The following is a 27280-nucleotide window of genomic DNA, read 5'->3' on the forward strand; positions in this document are numbered from 1 at the left end:
GCATGTCTCTGTGCTTGTGTATCTGCATGCATGTCTGTGTGCATATCTGTTCACGTGTGCATATCTGTGTATGTGCATGAGTGTGTTTGTGTGTGTATGTGTGTGTGTGCGCTCATGTGTGTTTGTGTCTCTGTACATGCATTCATGCCTGTGTGCGTGCATTTGTGCATGCATGCATATGTTTGTGCATATGAGGCCTTGTCTACACACAAAATTGCATCGGTTCAGTTAAATTGGTTTTGTTAAACCAGTTTACTTAAACTGGTGCAAACCCTTGGTTGGATACTTTTTTGGTTAAAGAGCGGCTTATTTTGGCTTAATGTAAACCTGTTCTTTAAAATAAATCAAAATAAACCTGGATTAAAGTGAAATAAGCGTTGCCCCTCAGCCTTGTCCAGTGGTTTAGCTAAATCGTTGAAAATCCCACCTTAAGTTAAACCAGTGCAACTCACCGCTGCAGTACGAGCTCCAAGAGGCCTGGCTCCTGAGGGTATGTCCTGCAGCTGCAGCTCAGGTATATATACATACATTCGCTTTGATAGAGCTAATGCACTAAAAATAACATGTAACCATGGCAGCATTGGCTAGCCACTTGAGTATGTGCCTAGGCTCTCTGAAGGGGTTGTACTTGGGTGTCTTGATTGTGCTGCTGCAGCTACATTGCTATTTTTAGCATGCTAGTTCAACCAAAGCTGGTATGCGTCCATCCACCTGAGTTGGAAATGACACCAGCAGCTGCAGTGTAGACGTACTCTCAGGAGCAGTGGCCTGAATCCAGCATGGTGACATGAAAGCGCAGGGTGAAACACTCCCACTACTGCTCCATTTTATAGGATGCAGTACGCATTCTACCCTGCACCAGGTGAGCTCTGCTGGATGGAGTGAAGGGTGGACTCACACCTGGTCACTCCTTGCCCCCGTGAGATTTCCGACTCGCCCAACAGAGACACTTGCATTCATTTGCTTTGTATCTTTCCGCGGATATAGGGGGCATTTTCCAGGCACTTGCTGCAGGCTGATCCATTTCCCCCCACACTTCAGATGATATAATATTTTTGACCATTCGGATTTGATCCTTTTCTCCTGTGAGGATGCAGGAGGCTGGGCACTTGCAGTTTGACATAGGGATCTTAGTAAACAAGCCAAAAGCTTCAGGGCTTTAATTCACTCTGGAGAGAAGTTGCCAATGGCAACTGCACCTTGGGTCCTGGCTGGCTGGGATGTAATTGATCCGGTTAATGGTGGGACAGTGCGTACAAAGAAATATTGGGGAGCAGGGCTGCAGTATCTGTGTGGTTTGGATCTGCAGATAGGGACTGTGGCTGTTTCAAATTTAAAAGGAAGCAAGTGAGTAAAGACTCTGGTGGAGTGTAACAGGGTGGCTTGCCCTAGGGTGACCAAACAGCAAATGTGAAAAATCGGGACGGGGGTGGAGGGTAATAGGAGCCTATATAAGAAAAAGACCCAAAAATCGGGACTGTCCCTATAAAATCGGGACATCTGGTCACCCTAGCTTGCCCTTAAGGGCTAGAGGCTTGGGACCAGCCAATCTTGTAGCTAAGGAGCAGGAAGCAGCTGATTCCCCTATAAAGAGCAGCAGGAAGCTGCAGAGGGGGGAGTTCAGGGAGATTAGGGTGGATTACAGAGGCTGCTGAAACTTGCTTGGGAGTGAGACTACAGGCAGGAAAGGCCTGAGAGTGACGGGTAAATGGATGGTGTTGAGCAGGGATTTGAGAATTTTATTTTGAGCTGTTTTGTTAATAAAACCTCAGGCCCCAAGGAACAAGTGGTACTGGATGGAAAGCCTGTGTGTGGCATATATTTAAGAAGCTCCTTGATGGGGGAAACCGAGGCAGGCTGCCTGCAGAGTGACTTGAGGCTACAAGGGGGGGGTGACAGGTGGCCACCCATTGACATGGAGGCACAAAGACTGCAAAACCTAGTTGCTCATATGGTGGCTTGTTTTCTAGTGTCCTGGTGTGCTCAGACTTTCCCGTTAGCTGCTTGACTGTAGCTGGAGCACCCCGGGCATGCCGGGGCAGATTGTGTCTGCCAGGCAGCTGAGCGTCCCAGGAACCTATCCCATCATTCTCCGCAGGGGGCACCGTGGCATTCTCAGCTGTGGAATCTGGAGGTGCAAAGAGGCACCCATGGGAGCATGCAGTGCGGGGGATTCCGATGTAACGTTCACTGCCATGTGCAAGTGGTGGGGGCAGAGGTGCAATTCATTCAGGATCACTCCCTGTTGCCTCTGCTTTGGCGCTTTACAATATGTGTCTCAGGGCCCCTCTGCCTGCCTGCATCTGGAACAATAACAATAGACTGGGGCAAACCTCAGCGCCTGATCCAGTGAACCTAGAATGTTGCAGGAAGGAAGCCTCAGCCTCCAGGCCCAGCTCTGGATCTGCTGCCTCTGAACCAGACAGCTGAGTGAGCCATGTGTCACTCCCCTGAGCCAGACACAGATTAGCCCTAGACTGAAAGACACACTGAAAGAGAGTCAGGCGGATGCTCCATCGAAACGTTTGCTCTAAATGGGGCACCTTGGCTTCAGCTAGTGGTGTTGGAGCCGTCAGGCCTTCCTCTTGCCCAGAGGAAGCTCCAGCTGCGATTGTTTCCTCATCAAAGCGTGGGAGAGCAGGGGAGGGGAGGGGAGAGAGGTTCTGGGCAGGGACTTTCGGTGATGACTCCAATATGCATCCTTCAGTAGGGTGCAAAAGGATCCTGCTTGCTGGGTTATAACTACATGGTGGCAAACAGAACCTTCTGGACGTGGCATTCTCGCCGGGCTGCAGGGGATGAAAGGGGCAGAGATGGGAATACTAATGGGGCCTTGGCTCCTGCAAAAAACCTGGGCTTCGGTTTCCAACCCGGCAGCTCCGGGCAAGAGGCTTTAATCTAATTACATGCTTTATTTGCGCCAATTTGTTTTTCAATCAATCTTGTTCAGCCAGAAGAAAGGACATTGCTGTGGGCTTATTTGCACCTTCTTGTTCCAAGAGTGAGGTTAATGGCAGTTATCCTTGCTGGAATTGCCTGTGGGGCTGCAGACCTCACTCAGTTTGGCTCCCTGTTTGCATATGACACAACCTGTCCTGAGTGAGTGTCATTTTGAACCTTATCTTCCTACAGCACTCATCAGTGCAGAGTTGTTCGGCTACAGAACAGCCCAGCTGTAACATAAGTGTCTCTTTGAACCAGGCCTTATCTATGCTAGTCAAGCGTATTGGTTTAACTAGATCCATTTCAAAGTTAATCTAGTTAAACCAGTGCAAACCCCCGCTGCAGACCTTCAGCTAAACCGGGTTAAGCTTTGTCCAGATCAGGTTAGACTGGGTCAGTAAATCCAGTTGATTTATTAAATCAGTATACTTTTCCTGCATAGACAAGATCTTAGGTTTGGTCTGCACTTCTAAAAGTTTCCAGCATAACTATGTCAGTGAGGGCTGTGGCTTTTTGTCTTTTTCTTTTTTGAATTGAAAGCACTAAAGCAGATGCAGTTATACTGATATAAAGCACTGGTATAGCTTATTTTGCTTTGCTGACCCTGAAGAAACTACACTGCTATGAGCACTTTTATACCAGTATAACTGGATCTACACTAGGGGGTTCCACTTTAAGCATACAAACGTAGTTCATGTGGCATAACTTTAAAGTGTAGACTAGGGCTAGGTCTACACTATAGCGGGGGGTTGACCTAAGATACGCAACTTCAGCTACGTGAATAGCGTAGCTGAAGTGGCGTATTTTAGGTCGACTTACCTGGCTGTGAGGACGGCGGCAAGTCGACCGCTGCCGCTCCGCCGTCGACTCCGCTACCGCCTCTTCCCGCGGTGGATTTCCAGAGTCGACGGCAGAGCCATCAGGGATCGATTTTATCGCATCTTCACTAGACGCGATAAGTCGATCCCTGATAGACCGATTGCTACCCGCCGATCCGGCGGGTAGTGAAGACGTGCCCTAGGTCTTTGGCCTGTAGCCTTAGGCCTGGTCTACACTTCAAAGTTTTGCTGGCATAGCTATGTCAGGAGTATGAAAAAATCACCCTCTTAACAGGGCCGGATTAAGGTTATGAGGGGCCTAAGGCTAATGGGAGGGAAAGGCCTAAGTATGAATTACATATTGCCAAAAAAATTACAACCACCATAAATTGAATTCGCAATCTTGATGGATTAATTTGTACAAAGCAATATCTAATGAGAAGATTTCCGATGGCCCCGCTACCGTCACTCAGCTGTTACTTCAATATGGAATGGAGGGCCTACAGTAGGGCCTAAAAATAGGAGGGCCTAAGGCCATAGCCTTATTAGCCTAGGGGTTAATCCGGCCCTGCCCCTTAACTGACACAGCTGTGCTGGCAAAAGCCCTGTAGATGCAGTTATGCAGGCAAAATAGTCCTTTTGCAGGTGTAGCTAATTTATCTCAAGGAAGTGGTATCAGCTATACCTGCAAAATAAGTCTTAGGAGAGTTTGCCGTTATAGCTCTACTGGACAACCCTTGCTAGTGTAGACAAGGCTGAGTCTGAGGGAGCTGCAACTCAGAGGACAGTGAACGAATCCTGCTGTACCCTCGGGCTCGGCGTGGCTGGTTGGGTTAGGGGTTCTCAAACTTTTTTTGCTGGGCCCCTTTTTGAAAATATTTCAGGCTGTGATGACCCTTCCCCCACTCCATACCATACCATACCACCCTTGCGTCTGCGCTGCCACTGGCAGTGACGCTGCCTTCAAAGCTGGGCACCCTGCCAGCAGCTGCCACTCTCCGGCCGCCCAGGTCTGAAGGGAGCGCAGAAGTAAGGGTGGCAATACTGCGACTCCCCTACAATAAGCTTGCGACACCTTTTTGGGTCAGGAACCCCAGTTTGAGAAACACTGGGCTAGTGACACTGTATCAATGCTACATTGTAACGTTTGAATCAGTGTGCATTGGTGCAATGCCTGTGGCCCAATGACAAAGTCAGGAGGTGGCAGATGTTAGGGAGCGTGTCCTGGAGGAACGAGACCAGTGTTGGGCCATGGAAAGTCCTGAGTTCTGAATCCTGGTTCTGTGTGGCTTTGTCTGCACTGGAAAACTGTATCATATTAGAACACATGTAACTAACTAGATGTTAAACATGGCTCAGCACTCAGTATAGACCAGCACTGTCATGTCCTTGGGCGTGTGACCATCACCCCTTCTAAACACCATTCTCCTGGCCTATTCTAAGTGGTGTTAAAAAGTATTTTAGCTGATACATTTGCTAAACACTTCCTTTTCCTAGTCTGAGCAGAGCCTGAGTGTTTAATATCATGCTAGGGTGCTTTGTTCTAACTGTAATTGCCCAGTGTAGACCGAAGAATCGGGTGGCTTTGGGTAAGTCATTTCACCTTTCTGTCTCAGTTTCCCCATCTGTAAAATAGGGTTAATAATATTTATCCACTTCCTTTAACCCACCTTCATGGATATCTGTGCAGCATTTTGCACATAGAAAGCCCTATAAAATACTAAGTATTATTATATTATGGCACCTTATTCCCAGGCTCAGCCCAATACAAGAGCTTGCAAATGTTGCCCAAACTTTGAGTTTTGAGGTGCAGTTGGGGTTCATATCAGTGGGGTGCAATTCCACACAGACTGAGTATGCTCAGTCTCATGCAATCATCATAATAATTAAGAATTAGAATTTGCAGTTACATAGAACTTCATATTTTCAAAGCACATTACACGTATTAACTACCATAATTCATCACAGCTACAGGGGTCCACTCTAATTTAAACTGACTCTGCAAATAACCATATTTCATGGTAATGCTTAGCATTTCCCTGTCAATGATATTATAAAGTATGTGGGGTGATGCAGAAGAAATTAACAGTGTGGAAACCATAGCTCTTAAAGTGACTACAGTAAGGGATTCTCTGTCACTAGGTTGCTTTTATGTTAAAGAAAGAAGGACGCTCCGAAATGTTATAATCTGATCTGTTCCAAGCCAAAATAAATAATCAGAATAATACATATTCCTTTCCGTGTCTCCACAATTCTGTCTGAATCCCAAGAGATGATGTCCCCTGCATGGCCATGCCTCACATTGCAATTCACACAATGCAAAATCTGAAAGTAATCAGCAAGTCGCTCACCCTTCTAATAAACCCTCCCATGCTTTGTATTGAATTACTCTGCAGTGCCAGAGCGATCAGCCATTTGTGCTTTATACACAGTACATTTTTTACACCCCCCCATCCATGTCCAATATCTAAGTATGCAAATAAAAAGGCAATTCCTGCAGCATCCCCTTCCCTGCCCTACCCTGGGATGTAAGGCCAGCAAAGGACATAAAGTAGCAGCTAGTTTGGAGGGAGCATGTTTGGGCAGCACAACAGGCACTCTATAGAATTAGTCTAATGGTTGCTACGGAAACATCAGCTGTGGTAAAACTGCAGAAATATTAAAACCGTCCTCCTTGGATGGGAGCGTGCGGTGGTTCTAGTGCTGGGCAAAGCACAAAAGGTTTGGATGGTCATCTTGAAGAAGTGTCCAAAAGTTCAGGGCCAAATTCCTCGCTGCTCTAATTCCTTTGATTTCAGTAGACGGTCAGGTATGAATTTTGCCCCAGGTACAACAGAATAGGATATTCTTTACCTTCCATCCTGTTGTTAAATAGTTGTACCACAGAGATGGCTGCATTACAGTGGTGTGCTGTTTGATTCCTGCTCTATAGTTGGTACAATGCTTTGGGATGCTTCAGCATGGCTTATGTAAATGTCATTTTCATATTTGACCCATCCACCGACTCCAAATGTAACTTCTTTTTAGTTCACGCTTCGGGCAAAGATTCACGTCAGTTCATCGTTCTGTGTTGATCCCCCATCTCTGTGTAATACACATGTGTGCCTCAGCTTTCATGAGCAACCATGGAGAGGGGTCCACTCGCTCACTCCTGCCCCAATCTTAGTTCCAATCCTGCAAACACCACCTTCCCACCCCAGGTTCTTTCCTTTGCATCCTTGACCACATGCTGAAGATGTTCACTGTGGCAGGCCTTTGGTTTGAAAGCTCTCCTTATAAAGGGGATTGGAGACTTGATTCGCAGCCTGAGCATGAGTCAAATAAAGTGCCCAGCCTTGCAAAGACAGGAATCAATTCAGGCTGAAAAATTCTGCTGATCCATTGTGGTGCTGGCCAGTGCTTTTCCCATGTGCAAAACACAGAGAGCGCTGGCTTACCTACCAAACAATCCATCCCCAGAATGTGTTGCATTCGTTTAATGGAATGCACTCACATGCACACAGCCTGCACTGCTATGGTCACGATATTATTTTCTGGCCCTGCTGAGAAATCCCCATTGCAGTCCAGTTTCCAGGACTGATTGGCTTTACAGGCAGGGTACAATGTAATATAGGATCAATTCCTAGGCCATTGGCAGGGGATTACATGTCACATGAGTAGCTTGTATGAAGACAGCATGTAGATTAGATAGCTTAGTTATTATGGGAGGTGGGCTCAAACCATCAAGTTTGGATCCAGATCCAGATGGGTTCAGATCCAGGGTTTGGTCCAGCCCGTTGTAGACGCAGAGGCAGGCTTCAAAGCCAGGATATGGATCCAGAGCTAGATCTGAGATTTCCTCCAATTTAAGATTGGGATGGAGGGTTTCTTCAGGTTTATCTCTAGTTTTAGCATCGTAAACTTAACTGTGCAAAATATTGTAGTTTTGGCTCACAGAGGAATAAAGTAAACTGTTTCCCTGTTTCCAGATGTGGGGTTTACACCTGGATTTTTAACAGTTTCCACACAAAACAATAAAATACTAGGGAGAATCTCAGCTCATATTTACCTGAAAGTCCTTGTGAAATGGGGGGAATCTTTCAGCAAATGCTGCATTTGTAATGAAACCTGAAAGTAGGTGAGTTTCATGGAACCAAGAACTGTGTGATGTGCCCGAGAATCAAAAAGGAAATGGGAAAGGATCTGAAAAGGGGTGGCAAAGAGAGGTCTTTTGGCAGACTTAGTGGCTCAGGGCACAGGCACTGGGATACAGCGCCTTTCACCTTGACGTCCGTGGCTCAAACAAAGCCCACGTTACTAGTGACTTAAAGTCAGTGTCATCTGATGACTCTTTGGTGGTCTGTGCAAACTAAGTTGGTGAATCTCAGTCCAGTTCCAGTGGGCTGCATGTGTCCATGTCACTAGAAAGGCCTCTTTGTTGGTAATCTCACAAGAGAAGCCAAGAATTAAGGTGAAATTCACCGCTGCACAGAGGGACAGCACAAGGGTGCATAGACCCCACTCAAGTTTCATTTAAGTGCCCCAAATAGGGCTTAAGTGGGTCTTCCAGGGTGCATAGGCCCTCCTGCACAGCGGTGAATTTCACATCAAAAAAATCAAATACACCAGCCTTTCCCCTCTTCATGCTTAGCTGGGAACCTTAGCAATCATAGGTAGCACTCACCTGGTACTTTAGCATTGCAGATAGGGTGACCAGGTATCTGGCTTTCAACCGGAACACCCGGTCAAAAAGGGTTCCTGGCGGCTCCGGTCAGCACTGCTGACCAGGCTGTTGTCTGTCCGGTTGGCTCTGCGTGCTGCTCCACCCAAAATGCCACCTCCATAGCTCCCATTGGCCAGGAACCGCGGTCAATGGGAGCTGCAGGGGCGGTGCCTGCGGACGGGGCAGCGTGCAGAACTGCCTGGTCGCGTCTCCGCGTAGAAGCCGGAAGGGGGGGCATGCCGCTGCTTCCGGGAGCTGCTTGAGGTAAGCGCCGCCCGGAGCCTGCTCCCCCGACCCACTTCCAACCTCCTGCCCCAGCCCTGATTCCCCTCCCGCCCTCCGAACCCCTCGATCCCAGCCTCCTGCACCCCAAATCCTTCATCCCCAACCCTGAGCCCGCACCCCCAGCCAGAGCCCTCGCACACACATCCGTAACCCAACCCCCTGCCCCAGCCCTGATCCCCTTCTCGCCCTCCAAACCTCTCGATCACAGCCCGGAGCACCCTCCTGCACTCCAAACCCTTCATCCCCATCCCCACCCCAGAGTCTGCAACCCCAGCCGGAGCCTTCACCCCCCCGCCGTGCTCCAACCCCCTGCCCCAGCCCTGATCCCCCTCCTGTACCCTTAACTCCTCATTTCTGGCCTCACCCCGGAACCCGCACCCCCAGCTAGAGCCCTCACCCCCTCCCACACCCCAGCCCCCTGAGCCAGCCCGGTGAAAATGAGCGAGTGACTGAGGGTGGGGAGAGTGAGCGACAGAGGAAGGGAGGAATGGAGTGAGCAGGGGCAGGGCCTCGGAGAAGGGGCGGGGCCTCGGAGGAGGGAGTGGGGCGGGGTGGGGTAAGGGTGTTCGGTTTTGTGCGAGTAGAAAGTTGGCAACCCCTAATTGCAGAGCACTTTATAAACCTCATTTAGCCTTTCTTTAAAACCTGCACAATAGAGGTGGGTTCTGAATCCCCTAAATAAACAGGGTAGGAGCCATTCTGGTGCATAACGAGTTGAAATGGGGCCTTTTACTTGATACAGCCTTCCTCTCATTCATTCTTCTAGTCACATCTACAATACAGCAGCATTGGCGCATACAGGCTGCATATGGGGGGAGAAGGTGAAGGAGGGGGATGGAGAGGAGGGGGAAGTGAAGCCCGTTTTTTCCTGAAGTCTTGTCTTTTTAACCGAGAGGCCCAAACCAACACCCCAGATCCAAAACCCTTTGGGGGTGTCTGAGATACAAAGCAGGACCCAGATCTGAATTTCTCAGGCCAACCCGATCTTTGTAATGGGATGAAGTGCCGGAGTTGGGAGTGTTTGAAATCCAAACACTCTGTATTCCTGCTCTGCTCTGTGACAGCCTGCCTTCATACCCTTCAAGGCGCAAAACAAGAAACTTGAACACTTTGAAGAATGCTTACTACCGGAGGGGTGGGGACAAGGCCGGGGACCAGATTCACCTCACACCAACAGACAGCCTGTACGCACTAATACTAGAACTACTGCAGCCTTCTCAGGCAGGGGAGGCTTTCTGAGTTGTATCAGGTGAAAGATGGCAATCCATGCTGCATCTGAACCTTGTGACTGTGCAGCAGGAGTCGGGGGGAGGTGAGTTTCAGTCACTGATGTGCTGAGGCCAAATGTTCAGATCTGGGTGCTTAATGTTAAGCACCTAAATCTATATTTAGGCAGTTACATCAGTATTTAGGTTAGGCACACAAATCTCAAAATGGTTTTCAATGTTTCTAACTCTTTATATCTGAACGGCATTTGGTTTCCACTACTGCAGGGTGGTTTTAGTAGAGTTGTGAAGATCATCTTTAAATCACAAGTGAAGTAAGTTTCCTGGTTGCTGCTTAGCCAGGGCATGACGGGAAGTCCCTGCCTTGCACTGGTCCAACTAGAACTGGGCAGAAATTTTTTGGCAAATACTAAATTTGGAGAAAAAAATGCATTTGGAGGAGCACTGAAACAATTAGTGAATTTGGATTGAATTTGACAACAGTTTGGCCTGAAAAAAATGTAAAAAAAAACAATTCTGAAAAGTCAAAATATTTCATTTTGACCATTTCAAAACATTTTATTTCCATTTTTTAGTTCCAAACAGCATTTTTCTTAGAAATGTGGTTCATTTAGAAAACAAAAAAAGGGGGGGGGGGAGGAAACCACCCAAAAATTAACCAAAACAAAATGAAAAACCAAAAAAATTTGTTTTGGGTTAACCTAAATGAAATTTTTTCAGGTTTTTTTTTGATTCAGCAAAAAAATTCCAAAAATACAGTTTCAGTTTGAATCGATCTGTGATATTTTTTGGATTTTTCAGGTTAGTTCCTGAACCAAAAAAGCCATTATTCATTCAGCTTTCTCCCAGATCAGGAAGGAGGTGCACTGGTAGAGCTGAGTGTGGCTGGTTGTCCAGCACCTGACTGCACCATGCCTGGCTCTCACCAGCACTAACACTCCCTAAAAAGATGGAAGGGAAACATTGTTTTTTAAACTAAAGTGACTTTTTTCAGGAGAAAAAAAATTAATAAAACAAACAAGGTGTTTAGCCGTGAAAGCCCTTCACACGGCCAGAGAATTAGCTAGATCAAAGGGACCGGCAGCGCCATAAAGCCTGTAAATGCATTGCTGACATATTTTACTAAGCTGACATGGACACAAAACAGCCTCCTGCCACCTGCTGTAAGACCTTGGATCGCTCTCAGAACAAGTAGTACCAATTGCATCTTTCCCAAACTCCCTCTTGCTCAGTTTACCACTGAGACTCAGTAACTGCCTTCCCTGTTCGTGTTTTCTCATGGAAAACCATCCAGTCACTCCCATGATATATGGTAAGATTTTTTTTCATGATGTTTCCCCTCTCTTTGATATTGGCAGGTCTACAGCCCATCGAAAAGGAAAGCATGGGCTGGTGGGAGGAACATATAGCTGGGAATCTTGAGGTTTGGGTTTTAGTCCTGCCTCAAATTTCCTGTATTTTCAATTTCCTAATTTGGATGCCTAAAGTAGGCACTTAATGTCCTTTGTTCACCACCCAAGTGCTGATCTACTCCCTTAAATCAGAATTTAGGTGCTTAAAATGGGTATTTAGGGTCAAGAATATGGATTTAGGTGTCCACGTTTGAAAACTGGCTCTTTAAACCTCTCTGTGCCCTGATTTCCCCATCTGTGGGGAACAGGGATGATACAATGAAAGGAGTTTGTATGGCTTGGTTAATTCAGGTTTGTAATGCACTTGAGCCCTCAGACGGAAGGTGCTGGACTAGTGACAAGTGCGGAGTTATACTGTAGTTTCTCCTTGTTAAATAGATTTGAATCCAGGAGAGCGCATGGGTAACCTTGTGAGTCAGCGGGTCCCAGATGCAATTTGTGCTGGCTGGGTTTAGGGGGAGAGCACGCTATGTTCTCAAGCAAGAGATCATGTCTGTCAGGCAGGAAGAGACAGGAGAACCCAGCTTTCTCGCCAGAGAAGCAAGGCTCAAAACAAAGGAGTTGTTTGGGGTGGAAAGTCTCCACCCACTCCAGGAAGTCACCTGACCCATTAGCAGTATGGCCGCCAAAACATGACCGAACAGTGACATGGCGGCAGCTGTAATGGTTAAGAAATAGCTAAGATTGATTTTATCCTCCAGCCCATCCCTGAGAGGCAGAGCAGAGGGCAAAACCTCCAGCCCAGAACTGCTCCCCATGGGACCGGGACAAATGGCAACTTGACTCTTCCCCGTTGCCCTTACAGCTCAGTTCCTACACTACACTACAGGTTCCCCTCCCTCTCGCAGCAGGCCCTGTGTCGTCCTGGTCGCTATCACTCCGTCTGGAGACAGCGGGTGAGTAGAATGTCTAAGGTGAAAATTATTCACCTATTTGCTAGGCAGCTCCCGCTCTCGATGCTTCAGCCATGTCCTTTGGTCTCTGGGATCCTTCGTCTAGAGGGGGATTACCCCATGGTTGGTCCTCGTTAACCCAAGAGGTGTGCAAGAGAGCACCCGCATCTCTCATGGAAGCCAGTGGGAGCTGTAGATACTCAGCACCTTTCACAATCAGACCAGACCCACTCAGCCTAGTAGGCAATGGGCGTATGGCGAGGAAGAACACAGGGAGAAATAACTGAGGCAGGAAGTATCCTACATCCCTTTAATGGCCTGTATGTGTTGCAGCAGTGCTCAGTGTATTCCAGTTGTCAGCAAGTCGTGTCTCCTCCCCATTTCCGACCCCCGCACCCAGCAACCCTTGGAGCTTGGCTCGGCGATCAGCTTTCAGCAAGGGAGCAGCAGCACAGTAAATCTTTCCACCGGAGTCTGAGCTGTTGAAATTATGTTTGATGGACTCGAGCGGAATCTTTTTTTAATCATTAGGCAACGTTAGTGTAATAGACTACAGCGCTCTCTGTGTGCATTTGGCTTGGCTAAGAGGTGACCTTTTTAATATTAAGTATGCAGCACAGCTCATTCGCAAGCACAAAATCTGAGCTTTGTTTCAGAGATTTAATTTGTCAACCGAAACAGTCTCCAGTGGGTTTTCTAGCAGTTTGAGAAAGGAGGGAACTCAGAAGGTGAAAGACAGAGAGAGAGCCAGGGATGATGTAAATCAGCACTGAAACCAATAGAGCTCTGCGGATTCACACCCGCTGGGATGTGACCCATTGACTTCACTGGAGCTACGTTGATTTACATGAGTTGGGATCCGGCCCTCCCGATTCCATTAGAGCTATGCTGATTTATACCAGCTGGGGAATTGGCCCATTGACTTCAATTTAAACCAGCTGAGGCACTGGCCCAGAAAGTAGAGAAGTGAGGAGGGAGGAAAAAGGAAGAGAGGGCAGAGTAGGAAGGTCTGATCCAGCTCTCCCTTACTTCAGTAGAATTACTCTTCATTGACAGTGGTGAAAGCCAGGGAGTGCCAGGCCCAGAACATAGAACTAGATAGTTAATTAAGAACTAAAGTGGTTCCACCTGGTGCATGAGGCTCACAGTATCTTCATATCCACAGCTGCTGAAGCACAGAGGATGTTTTCACACCACAGCTACCAGCAATCCTTGCTGGGCACCGTTAGGCTGTTTCCTGTCATGTTAAGAATCACCGGCCCTGATGCTACTCCCTGCCCTAAAAGCAGGAATGAGCCCAGGGTGCTCGAATGTGCTGATTGCTGACTCAATGCGATATCCGTTTAGGAAGTACATACTGGCAGGCCAAGGTCTGGAGAGTCAGTCAAGTTTGGATACTTCTCTGAATCTTATCCCAGGCTCCTGGGTTTGGAAACCTCACAAGGGCAGGTTTCTTGGAGTTCCTAATCTCAGCCCAACTGGAAATACTATGAGAACAGCCTGGTGATTGGGAAGTGCAGAGAATTTAAGCCACGAGAAAAGGTTGCCGAACTTCTCTGAAGCTCCTGAAGAGATGTGGGCTCATTTCCATGCATGGTTCCAGACAAACTCCAGGGTGATTCTTGGTCTGGGATTAATCCCACTTTCTCTAGCAGCAGTACTTCTGGACCTGATGCTAAGACAGGGCAAGCTATAGGAGATGGACAGAAAGCCTTCCTGTATTGACATGCTCAGAACGGCTCCCGCTGGCTCAGCCAGTGACGAATCTCCTGTTTGGTTCTAGTAGAGGTGGTGCTTGTGGACCACACTTGTCCTGGCTGGAGTTTTTGCACTCCCAAAGTGAGCTTTGACCCAGATCAGGGACTCTGTCTACTGGTCATGTCCCCCCACCAGCTAGCAGACACAAGGCAGCCTCTGCCATCTTGGGTAGATTGGGCTGGGCGACCATTAGCCATTCATCCAAGAGGGCATTTTTGCTCTAGCTTATAACTAACGTTACATCCCTGCTGCTCCTTTCATTCATTTCATTTGGTACAAGTATCAGGATGTGTTAACTTGCTCCCTGTGTTGACCTGCAGTTAGGGCAGCAGATTGATAGACAGAACTCCTGGGTTTTAGTTTCTTCTGCTACTAACTTGCTGTATGGCCTTGGATAAATCATCTCTCTGTGCATCATTTTCTCTTCTGTGAAATGGGTATTACAAAGCCTAATTAGTGAGTATTTATAAAGCTTAGAGATCTTTGAATGACATGTGCTATAGGAGGGCAAAGCGTTGGTAATAATCATCATCGTAGTGCATTAGTATCCAGAAAACGTCCTGGCTGTTGTTCCTGACTAGAATCCCATTAGCTGCATATTCAATGAATCCGATTGCTTGTCTCAGATCTGCATGTTGCTTAGCCAGATGCGTTTGGTCAGAGCCCTGTCTGTTCTGGTTAGGTCAGGGCCTTAGGACTTGTTCTCTTTGCAGACTCTTCCACACAAGTTTTCTTTCAGTGTTCATCATCTGGAATCTTTCACAGGTCCTCAGCATTGTCAACATTAAAATAACCCGTCCTGGACATGGCCTGTGCCCTCAAAGGATGGTTTGGTGTTGTCTGGCCCATTGCAAACATTGGCCTGCCATTTAGTGTTGCTGCAAAAAGAGGAGAGTGCATCTCCCGTGGTCTGAACAAAGGGAATTCAGGGTCATCAGCAGTTCCTCCTGTGGCTGCAAAGTTCAAGCCAGGACTTAGGGTAGCCCTTCATGGTGACATTAGTCAGCACAATCTGAGAGCCAGAGAGAACCACGGGATCTGTCTGTGACTGCAGCCTCCATAAAAAATCTCCTTTATATGAATTGCAACCAAGTTCTGGCCCTTCTCTACCCCTGCAGAGGGTATGACACGCAGACAGGTTTAAGGATTACAGAGGAAACCTCTGAGGACGGGCAGTTGAATGATTGTCAGAATGCAAGCCCTATAGGGTTAGTGAAAGAAAGGGCTAGATATTATAAAAGATTCCAGCTAAAGCTTTGTGCCAATGCTTTTATGGGATATCCACTCTCTGTTCCAGTGTGTTTCAAGTCTTGCTTAGAGAGACAAGGTGGGTGAGGTAATATCTTTTATTGGACAAACTTCAAGTCTTGCTTGACATTCAGGGTCACATTAGAAGAAGAAAACAAAGAGCCGTAATGATTTCTATAATCCGTTGGCCCTCGGCTATTCTTTTCCATTTAAAAGGTTCTTGGCAGGTTGGGAGCATGGTAGGGAATCTCAGCAGGGCTTCTGGCATGGAAAACCGTGTTGTTTCAAATGATAGGTTTTGCTTCTGGCCCCGACTTTGATTAGATCATATTTAGAGAGAACAAAGCAATTTATCATCATTTGCACTCTTCTGAGGGATGGGAATAAAGTTGATAGCAGTCAAGAGACTAGTGTCTGGAGAACAATAGGAGCGAATGGAGATGGGCTGATGAGGCCGTGTGTGTATTTGGTTAGGATTAGACTGGGAGCTAGGGGTTGGGTTGGAGGTGGAATCAGAGTTAGATTTTGAGATCTTGCAAGATTTTAGCCCTAACTGCTGGAAGTCTGGAAGATTAGCCATTATGGAATTTCTATCATCTTGGTCTCTTAGCAAGACTGTGGCCACATCCCAACCAGAACCAGAAAATAATCTGCTTCTGAGTTTAAACGTGACCTGGCACCAAAACAATTGGCCGGGTCTGGGATCAGGGGATTTGAATTCTCCCAGATTTTAAAGCACCGAGGCGCCCTAACTCCCATCAAGTTAAGCATCTAAACATTTTGAAAATCCCACTAAGTGCCTATCTTCATCTTTAGAGGCCTAAATACCTTTGAAAACCTGACTCCTGGTCCCTTGGTGTTGGGCAACTGCACTTCTCCTGGCTGTACCTTGTATATTTAGCAATACAGGAGGTGCATTCCAACTGGTTCTACCTAACACAGGACCGGATTTTGATACTCTTGCTCCTGTTGAGTAGTAACTTGTTCCATTGAAATCCGTGGCACTACTCATGGAGTAGGATACATACGTTGAGGAGTAAGGGTGGCACTATTGATGCTTTCTACTTAGGCATGCCTGGTATGTCCCAGCAGAAGTCAGTTGGCTAATGCAGAGGTCTGTGTTTTCATCACGCATTGGAGTGCTGACTTCCCACCAGAGTCAGCACAGGTTCAATAGAACAAACTTCCCCAGCAATTCTGGAGAGTAACTCCCGTTTCAAATAGCTATTGCAGCTACAAAGGCCCTGGTATTCACCCACGAAAGCTCATGCTCCTATACGTCTGTGAGTCTATAAGGTGCCACAGGACTCCTTGCTGCTTCTAGTGGGCTTAGAAACCTCTCGTTCTTTCTGCACCTCTCCAAGGTTAGGAGAGTGGTGGGTAAGGTGTTCCTAGTTCCCAGTTACTTCCCCACGCTGTGCCTCTGTTACCCCTCTACCCTTGGTCTGTTTAGATTGTGAGGTCTTCCAGGCAAGGGTCATTTCTCCCTATGGGTTTGGACAAGACCTACCACAATGGGGCCCTGGTCTCAGCTGGAGCCTCCAGACACTACAGTAATGCAAATAATAAGAGCAGTGTAACAGGGTGGCTTGTGTGTGGGCTGGAGAGCCTGGAGCTCAGGCAGCCCTGATGGCAAGAGGAGCCCCACCTGAGAGCAATCTAGTGATTCCAATATAAAAGGCAGCAGGATGCTGCAAAGAGGGGCATGGCTGGGAAAGTAGCTGAGCTTGCCAGAGGCAGTACAGCTGGCCTGGCTGTAAACGGGATGCTTGGGAAACAGGACGTTGTGTGGAGCTGGGGCTGGTGGATGGAGCAGCTATGAGGAGCACGTTGTGCTGCTGCAGAGTCCTAGCCAGACCACGCTGGAGTTACAGGAGGGAAGGTGAGCTGTGAAGCTGTGTGTTTGTTCTGGACATTTGACAAAGTTTGTTGCCAGCCTGAGGAGTGCCGGTGAAGAGCAAATTAGGGGATTTGACCTTACAAGGTCACTGGAGACTGAGTGAGTTAAAGGGGCCTGTATGAAGGGGAAATAGAGGTGGAATGGTCACAAGGTTGTAAGCGGCAATAGTGCTACAAGCAGCTTCAGAAGATCAGGTCCAACGCTGGAGGAGATGCAGGCAGACACTGCACGGTTCTGTTTAGAACATTCCAGCCAAAGGCTTATCTCCAGCAGCAAATTGCATCAGGTCAGAACATGAGCTCGGGGAGGTGTGTCAGAAAGTCACCTGCAACTTCCCATCAGCAGGATCTGGGCAAACCCTGCTGGGACCAGTGGCAGATGGCTCATCTGCTTGTGCCCTGGCAGCCTTGCCCTTCACTGACACTGCTTCCCTTTCCTGATTTCCTCCTCCCCGGCCCTTAGTCACAGAGCTCTGGTGTCTCTCAGTGGCATTTGCATTTTTTTAAGGATTACCAAAAAACTGCTTAAAAATGGGAGAGAGGTAAGAAAGATGTTACAGAAGGGGTATTTTTGTGTGGATATCTGCCCCGATTCAGCCTGGCCTCCTGCCTGAGTCAAACTCTCACTCCCTTTACATCCCCCCCTCCCATCGGGCCCATTTGCAGCAGAGCAGCCATGTGCACCAGAACCTCTAAGGCCAATGGTGGAAGCACCAACATCCAAGTCATTTAAAATTGTTACAGTGCCAAGGTGCAGTGTGGCCATGGCAACATGGCCATCGCATGGTTGCATGTGACGTTACTTTGTCGCCACCTTGTGCCAATATATTTGCACATCACAGTGCAGTGTCATGGCGACAGGGGATGGATCGTTTGATGATTACCTGTTCTGTTCATGCCCTCTGGGGCACCTGGCATTGGCCACTGTCGGAAGACAGGATACTGGGCTAGATGGACCTTTGGTCTGACCCAGTATGGCCGTTTTTATGTTCTTATGGCAATGCAGTGTACTGCTGTTACATCATCACGTTGCAGCACGGCTGCATCATGACGTGTTGTCTGCTCCAGCCACGTGGCCAGACTTAGAACCGCCCTGTCAAAACTGGGATGGCTCTGCCAAAATCCAAGCAGGGAGGAGCCTCCAATGTATCAGGAATAAGTCAGTATCCAGTGGGTTGAAATGCATGGAATTGCTCCAGCACAGCAAACACAGTCACTATGTTGCCAGCGCTGCCAGAGCAACAGTCCCGGCTCCATCACATTAGTGGCAGTGGAACACAGGCTGGTGTTCGGAGGAGTAAAATCATCATGTCACAGCAGTAGGGCCCATTAGAAATGAAATGTTCCTACTGGGGTATTTTATTTGCACACTCCAGTAGAGTGGACACCAAAAGGCTTTGCTAATGCTTCATGGGCTGCTAATTTCCTCTCTGACCTCTTTTGTTGGAGTGTGACCCCAGCCAGAATCTCTCTGCAATGAATGCCAAAGCCTGCCACAGGCCTGGGTTAGGGGTTACAATGAGGCCTCTGTGGGCTTTAATCAGGCTCCAGTTTGCAGTTTAAGAACAGGGGGAATTTGTGTGGCTCTCAAAAGAGCTGGGTGGCACAATAAGGGAGGCCCCGGGCTCTCCCATGAAGGCAGAGGCAGCCCGGCGAAGACAGCTAAAGGGATTCGTCAGGCGGGGAGGAGGGAGGATGGCTTCCTTTGTAAAAGGCTTTCTTTAGAAAGGAAGGTTTTGCTGAATGCCCCTGCTAGACGACCCAATCGGGGCCTGGCAGATGGATATCACAGGCATGCTGCTTATTCATGGCAGCCTGCAGCTTTTCTCGCTTCCCCCTCCCCCAGCCTTTTATGCATTTTTAAGGCTAATTTGTTTTGTTAATCTTTTCTTGCCCTCCTGCTTTCTCTCCCCCCTACAGATTGTGACTCATACTGCAAGGCGTCCAAGGGGAAGCTGAAGATTAACATGAAGAAATACTGCAAGAAAGACTATGGTGAGTTGTGCGTTCTTGGCCTTCCCAGCGTTTTTAAAATGAGGGGGATTTTACAAAAACATCTCTTTCCTAAAATGCAATTGGCCTCATTCATATTAGATGAGACTGCAAGGGATGAGCTCTAGCATGTCTGAACCCAGGACCTGTTCTGCCCAGCATAGTCACAGCTTGTGCAAGAGAGGGGCGTGTATGTGGAAGGGACCACGTGCATTTCCAGGTGCACCTCGGAAGAACTCGTACATATGGAAGGAGCAGAGCGGTCAGGATTCCCGTACAGCTTCATCTCTGCTCTGGTGCAATCTCTGTTCATTCCTGCCCCATGCTCTGAGTGTGTTGTAACCTGTATTTTAGGCATTATTTTTCTATGGTTTAGAGATGAAATCAGCCTCCCTAAACAAGGCGCTCTAAATCGCAGTGATGCATGTGTGTGCAATGACACTTCTAAAACATGCAGTGATGCTTTAAAAGTATGTGCAATGAACAGTGAACACAATTCCCCCAGGGTCCTTGCCCAGCCCCAACACTGCATTCTCTGTTCCCTAGAGTCCTCTGGGGCCACGCCCACGCCTCAGCCCAAGTGATGCATACTCTGTGACGGCAGTGACTTTTTAAAATTGTTTTAGGCTTCGGAAAACTAGTGGCCAATGCTTCTTTGTCATTTGAGTGCATATACCCTTCCCCATCCAGCTACACCAGGCACAGCTCTCCCCATAGCACGGAAGGCTCATGGTTTGGTCTCCATGCTATAGGTTATCATTAGCACTTAGCAATTTTCAGAGTGACTGAAACAAGGGGTAGGGGAAGAGAAATGTCTGCAGACACAGTGACCGGTCTGCTGTGTCTTAGCAAGAGAATACTGTGTGTTTTATACAATAGGATTTTAATGATTGTTCAAGTGAGGATGGCATCCAATTCATTGGGACACCTCCCAAAAGTCAGACCATGCACAATCAAAAGCTCTTCCGTCTGGAAAGTTACAGTTTTCCAAATGAGATGGGAACATCTAATCAAAAGACCCGCTTCAAGGTTAAGATCATCCATACTTTTCCACTTCCAGAGCCCTAACTTCCTATGCTCTGGCACTTACCAGGCAGAGTAGCTGGATAATTTGGCAAGAGGGGTGGTGGTGTGTCACATCACATGACTGAGCAGTACAGAGACCCCTGAAGTCAATGCTGCAGTGCCAGTTAATACCAGCAGAGAGCCTGGTCTCTAAGGGTTAGCTATTGGTTACATATTTCCGTTTTTTGTTTTGATTTAATGTAGATAAAATAATCCCAATGAGCTCCTAAGCTAAACTATCTGCCCCTAAGAAGTAGGGGGACAAGCTTTATTGGACCAACTTCTGTTGGTGAGAAAGACAAACTTTCCAGCTGCACAGAGCTCTTCTTCGGGTCTGGGAAAGGTACTAAGATAGTCACAGCTAAATACCAGATGGTACCGATATACTTATGCAAAATGGTCTGATTCATTTGTAACACTAGTTTTGCCAGTGACTTCTATGGAGTTACTCCTGATTCACACCAGTGTATGTGAGAGAAGTATCATAGATTTTAAGGACAGAAGAGACTCTTAGATCATGTAGTCTATAAACACAGACCATAGAATTTTACTTCTGTATTGAGTCAAACATCAATCCTTTGTGTTTCTTATACCCTTTAATGATACGTTGATGCTTAGATCCTTGGTCATGAAGATATCTTTACAAAAAGAAGTTTGTAATGGAGCTGTGATTTAATTACATCATCAATATCTTTGACAAGTTCTCGGGCCAGTGTCAGCTGCAATTCAAAGTGTTGAGTCTCATCTATAGAGCCCAGTGGGCCTCATTCTGATCCTAGATACTCTGGTAGCATTTCACTGAGGGGTCTCCAAAGAAGTCAACAGACTTACTGTGGGCTTAGCTGAAGTTAAATGAGGTTAGAATCTGTCTTGGCTTTCGGGGAGATCAACCCTGCTTCCCAAGTGTTGCCATTGCAGTTGAAATTAGCTGGGGGTATTCTAGGTGTTAGGAACCAGATTGATGGAAAATTCCAGTGCAATCTGTTAAGGATGGAATCAACGGGGCTCTGTAGAAATGTAACTGAAGTTTGTAGCAATGACTTCAAACATGCCTACAGGGACTGAGACCATTTCTATAGGGTTTTTTTTAAGTCACCTATAGAATTCCATATTAGGGATCTAATTTTCTATTAGATTTTATAGGATAGTCCAAAAATCCTACAGAAAAGTGATCATTTTCTGTTTAATTCCATGGGGCTTTCCCATTAGGGTGGGGGGACTGGAGGCAGCAGATTGTGTGAAGTTGAGGACTCTGGACTCCTGAATTCACTTCCTTCACTAGGATGAGGCCCTGAGCCAACTTCTGTTGAGGTCAATGGGAATCTTCCCGTTGACTGTAATGGAAACTGGATTGGGCCCTGGCCAGGGTCGGCTCCAGGGTTTTGGCCGCCCCAAGCAGCCAAAAAAAAAAAAAAAAAGCCACAATCGCGATCTGCGGCGGCAATTCGGCGGGAGGTTCTTCGCTCCCAGCCGGAGTGAGGGACCGTCCGCCGAATTGCTGCCGAATAGCTGGACGTGCCGCCCCTCTCCGGAGTGGCCGCCCCAAGCACCTGCTTGACAAGCTGGTGCCTGGAGCCGGCCCTGGCCCTGGCAGAGCCTGGGCCACCTTCTCCCTTACATGGAAGCTCCTTTACCTCACCCTGGCAGTGTAAAGAAGACTTAAAGTGGGTGTGAATTACAGTTGTATCCACTTTAAAGCCCCTTGATGCTGCCAGAGTGAGGTAAAGAGGCCTTTGTGTAAATGATCAGCTTCCTGTGTATATTGATCTTCAGAGTCCATCTCTAAGCACTGGCTGTTGCCTATATGCAGTGGGGGAGTGGACTGATGTATAATACACTGTGTAAAGGGGTTCAGATCCACAGCTGGTGAAACTCAGCACATTGCAGGGGCAGGGCCTGACGTTTTTAGTCAGGCATGCAGTTCTACACTGGCATTCAAAATGGCATCCTCCATGCAGCATGACCTCGTCCATATGGTGCGTACGAGCCCACCCTGTGCGAAGCCTGCCATGTAGGTCTAGAACGTGGCGTCCTCCAGGTGTGTTTGGGGGCCAAATGGAATTGTCCCATGGGCACAGCTGGTTCAAGGGCACACATGCATGCATTGCATACGCTGCTCCAGTGATGTCAACAGTGCTACATCCACTTAGGAGCCGGTCTAGGGTATATATTAAGACCTTTTGTTTGTAATAGTTGCCTGTTAGGTTCAGTATTGTACATGCTCCTAGAGATGTACCGGGCATATTTTAAAATCAGTTCTTTAAACTAATGAATAATGAAATAATTAAAAGATACTGTTTGGCCATGTTTTATTTCTGTGGGTGTCTTGATTTCATCCCCACCACTCCTATTCACAAGTAGCACATTATATCCCCATCCCATTGTCTCCCTTGCTGGGGGCTAAGATATTATCATCCAAGCCCTGTACCCTACCCATGTCATGTTTGGGGTTGATCAGCATACCTGTGCATGTCGATTTCAAACTGTTGCTATGTCAATCCAGGGCCAGTTTTTAATGTGATGCCTGGAGCAAGCCCAGATGAGCTCAGCTGAATGCTGGAGGCCTCTGGAAAAAAAAAAAAAAAGGCATCCTCTCTGTATCAAAGTTTCCAGCAGCAGTGGTAATGGCACCTCCTCCTCCTCGTTCCGAACGTGTAGTCACACCAGCCGCACGGCACATCCTGGAAGTGTTTGCAAACGCAGAACTAATTTCCATTTAACACTCCTTCACAACATCTTTTTCATACAAGGGAATTCCTGGCAGTGGCAGAAATTGCTGTGTTCCGAGATGCTCTGCTTTGGCTTTGTATTCTGACAGCTTCGCGTCAACTCACGCGATCAAGCGCGCACAGAGGGGCAGTAAGAAGAGGGCCCTGTTCTTGTACATATACCCGCCTCCTCTTCCACCCCCCAGCTCCCACCCACCCTCCCTGTGAAATAAAATTCCATCGTGCATTTACAGAATTAAACCCTGAATAATTTATAATCTTTGTTTTCTAACATGGTGGGGAGAGGGGGCAAACTTTGAAACAGCAGCAATCAGGACTTTCCCAGCCAGTCCCACCGCGCAGGGTTTGAATGCAAAATCTGCCTGTTTATTCTTGCTTTATACCACATGGCAAATGTGTTCTGAAGTTTAATTGCAAGACCATCCCCATTCTGCAACAATGAACAGGCAGGGCTGGAATGCATTCACTACAGAATATTAAAAAGGACCCTGCCAAATTCTGCTCCCACTGATACACGAGCCACCAGGGGTTTGAAATCCTATTTTAAAATCAGCCACAAATGTCTTTCCTTAGCATTACTTACAAGTAGCGCCCTCAATTATTAGAGGGAAATAATTTTAAAAATCACAAGCACTTTTCATCTTTGAAGCTGGGTGTTGACTTTTTGCATTTCACAAGTTAGTTTCAACATCATTTCCAGTCAGTTACAGATCCTGGTTCTCACGCACTAGCAGTCTTGCAATGTAGGAATTTTACAGCATGGCAACAGTTAGGGTTGTTTCACCCCCAAAAATTCTTGTTTTTATTGATTTAAAAAAAAAATCTCTATTAGGTTTTGTGAAACATTTTTTAAAAGAAGAACTAAAGTTTTGGGCTTCAACAATCTCATGCTATTGCTTTAAGATGCTGTCCTGTCAGATACTACGGTTGTGAATACAGTATAAAAACCTGTATAGAACAGTACAAAAACCTATACTTGCAATGAAGCATTCTAGAGGGATGCATAGGCAGAAAGAGGGAGCTATGGAAGTTGCAATATTTTGTTTATTTTTGTTCCATCCAGTGGCAACATTTGTTTAAAAAAAACCAGAACAAAAACTTTCCAAGGAAGTTTGTGTAGGGGGTTGGGTTCCGATCCTGAGACGTGCTGAGACCCTGCTGGGAAGTGGAGCGTCCCTTCACCTCCACTCAGGCCCCCCAGGATCACACCTGTAATGCAGTTCATACCATTCTCCCATGCCCAAACAGGCCTACGGTCAGTAGATCGTCTTAGCTGGGGCTAAAGAACATTTGGGACTCTACTTTTTCAAGCAGTGATGTTTGAGTGAACGTACCAAACGGTATCAAGTCAAATGAAGGAACATCCAAGGGCATCAAAAATGTGTACTCCTTGGCTATGCACAGGGAGAAGAGGGTGGGGGCAAGGGAGCCCAGCCACATAGGCTAGCCGGCACTCATGCTGGTGGGGCCTTGTAAGCATGCATTAGGTGAGGGCAGCCCAGCTTCCGAAACATTCCAGGAGGGAATAAAGGATTGAAAAGGCGCCCGGAGTGATAATAAAGACTTTTTGACTGACACCCCAGCGGGAAGCCAATTAGGAAGCAGTTTGCCTCAACTTTACGGAATGATAGCAGCTCTGAATGTCCTAAAAAGCCCCAATTAGGTTGAACATGGTTACTTCTCCTGTGAGCTAAAGCGGGGAGCTATCATCTGGATAGCTCTGCTCAATAGGGCTTTTTATCTTCCTTTTTAATTCAGTGACTCAAAGCGGATCTTTTTATTTATTTATTTTTATCTATTTGTGCTTTTTTTTAAATAGGCTGTTTCCCGCAAAGTATATTCTGTACAAATATTTTGAGCTAAGCCATGTAAGAGGGATGCAACTTCAATTTAAACCTCAATGAGACTTGGGGTAGAACAAAATTCTTTTTACTTTACTACTAAGTGGAATTAGTTAATGACTTTGCTAAATCCCCATTACACAGAAAACAAGACCGAGCTGGTAAACTGGGAGGTTGTTAAACTTTCTGCGCTCAGGGCTTTGCAAGCAATGCACTGGGAAGCCTTGGGTTTGTGGGGGTATCTAGGTTTGGGGGTGAAGTTGGTGAGGAGACACCCCCCCCCCCAATTTTCCTGGCCTAGTGAAGAAGTGCATGGCAGAGGTTACTTCTCAGCTGCTTTGCACCTTGTGTGGTCGTTCACAGTTGTGCAAAGAGGGTGTGGGACACTTGCACTATGGTGTTTATGAGCGGAGGATTCTGACAGGATAGCATTTTACTCCCATTTCCACAGGGGTGAATGACATGCAGCGTGCAAGGCAAAGGAGAATTAGACCCCTGGTTTCCATTCTAATGGAGGTGCAGCCTTCTCTGCAGGCCAGCCCCTGGAGTCAAATGTACTTGTTTTGCTGCAGCTCCATTTGTCTCCTGTTTATTCACAGTGGCTTAGGCCACATCTACACTAGCAAAGATTTGCCAGTTTAGTTCTACCTCTATAGCTACACCAGCAAACGCTCCTAGTGCAGGTGTGGGTATACTGGCAAAAAAGTTAAGCTATACCAGCAAAAGCCCTTTTAGGCTTGTATAACTGCATCTCCACTAGAGCTTTTGCCAGGATAGTAATGTAGAAAAAAAAATCATCCCCCCTAACCAACATTGCTATACTAGTAAAAGCATAGGCCTGGACTTAGACCAAATACTCTGGTCCAACTGAGATGTGCTCAGCATTAGAATGTGAAGCAATCCCCCATCAGATTCAAGTACTGAGCCATTCTTTAAGCCACCCTTTGTGCCTACCCCATTCAGAGCTGTCCGACCACCAGGCTGCTACCCGGGCAAATTAGATCAGCCTCAGGGTTGCTCTACTTTACTCAAGCTATTTGTGGTCTCAGAGGGCCAATCCCAAATCCAGGGATCAGAGAGGTGTTGAGATTCCCCAGCCTGGCCCCAAGTGCTGGGTAGTGGGGGGAGCATTGGAGCTGCTTTGCTAGCCTTACACCATGGAGGGGTCCCTAATGCAAGAGGAATCCTACCTTGGCCAGTTAAGCTGGCTTTAAAGCTGTTTTGCCCTACGAGAGACACACAAAGCAACCATAACTGGCCAGGGAATTTGGCCCAGGAAAGTTTCTGCCCATGTGACTCCAGGGTGAGCATTGGTGCCTGACTCCAAGCCCATGGAGATCTCAGCAGCAGTTCTGTGGCCACCCGTGAGAATTTCGAGCTACATTTGTCCAGGATGCTGCTGGCTGCATCAGCATCACTAGAGAGTCTGCCCTTCTACCAGCACAACTGGGTACCTGGATCAGGTACCTGGCATCAGTATTTGACCCGAGGGAGTGATGGGTGCTCAGCACCTCTGAAAAGCCAGCCACTTATTTAGATCCCTGCATTTCAAGCCTTGGTTTTCCTGTCGGTAGGTGTCTTTTACCTGTGGTGCCTAACCAGTGATGAACAGGAACTATGTTAAACAGTGCCCCCGGCTCCAAGGGGCTGAGCCCAAGCAGCTAGAGATGCTGGATATGTTGGAGCATTCACTGACAGCACTAAGCGGGTGAGAGGCCTCAATTAATAGAGAATTAAAGGAGGATAATATAACTAATGCCAGTCAAGACAGGTTTATGGAAAATATATGCTGTCAACTTGATATCTATTTCTGAAGTTTGGCTGCTAATGGTAATAGTGTTGATGTAATATACATAGACTTCTGTAAGGTGTTTGACTTGGTAGCACATGATATTCTGATTAAAAAAACTAGAACGATATGAAATTAACATGGTACACATGAAAAGCTCGCTAACCAATATGTCTCAGAATGTAATTGTAAACTATGTGTTTCTAGTGGGGTCCCACAGGAATCGGTTCTTGGCCCTAAGCTATTTAACATTTTTATCAATGCCGTGGAAGAAAACATAAAATCATCACTGATAAAGTCTGTAGATGACACAAATTGGGAGAGTAGAAAATAATGAAGAGGACACATCAGTGATACAGAACAATCTGGATTGTTTAGTAAACTAGCTGCAAGGAAACACTATGCATTTTACTAGAGCTAAATGTAAATATATACATCTAGGAACAAAGAATGTAGGCCCTACTTAGAGGATGGGAAGCAGTGACTCTGAAAAAGATTTGGGGGTTGTGGTGGATAAGCAGCTGAACATGAGATCCTAGTGTAATGCTGTGGCCAAAAGAGCTAATGCAATCCTTGAATGCATAAACAGGGAAACCTTGAGTGGGATTACAGAGATTATTTTTTTACTTCTGTGTTTGGCACTGTTGTGACTGTTTCTGGAATATTGTGTCTAGTTCTAG

The 27280-nt window shown here is 47.0% G+C and overlaps 1 protein-coding gene across 1 annotated transcript in view; it reads left to right on the forward strand.

The window, feature by feature from the left end:
• The window catches only part of NTN1 (netrin 1), a 204720-nt gene that overhangs the window by 158894 nt on the left and 18546 nt on the right, over window positions 1-27280 (forward strand). Inside the window, 1 exon segment of the mRNA XM_065415859.1 lies at window positions 19105-19179. Within this exon segment, the coding sequence (XP_065271931.1) occupies window positions 19105-19179 (75 nt within the window).

The sequence above is a fragment of the Emys orbicularis genome, chromosome 13 (genome assembly GCF_028017835.1).
Source record: "Emys orbicularis isolate rEmyOrb1 chromosome 13, rEmyOrb1.hap1, whole genome shotgun sequence".
NCBI lineage: Eukaryota > Metazoa > Chordata > Testudines > Emydidae > Emys > Emys orbicularis.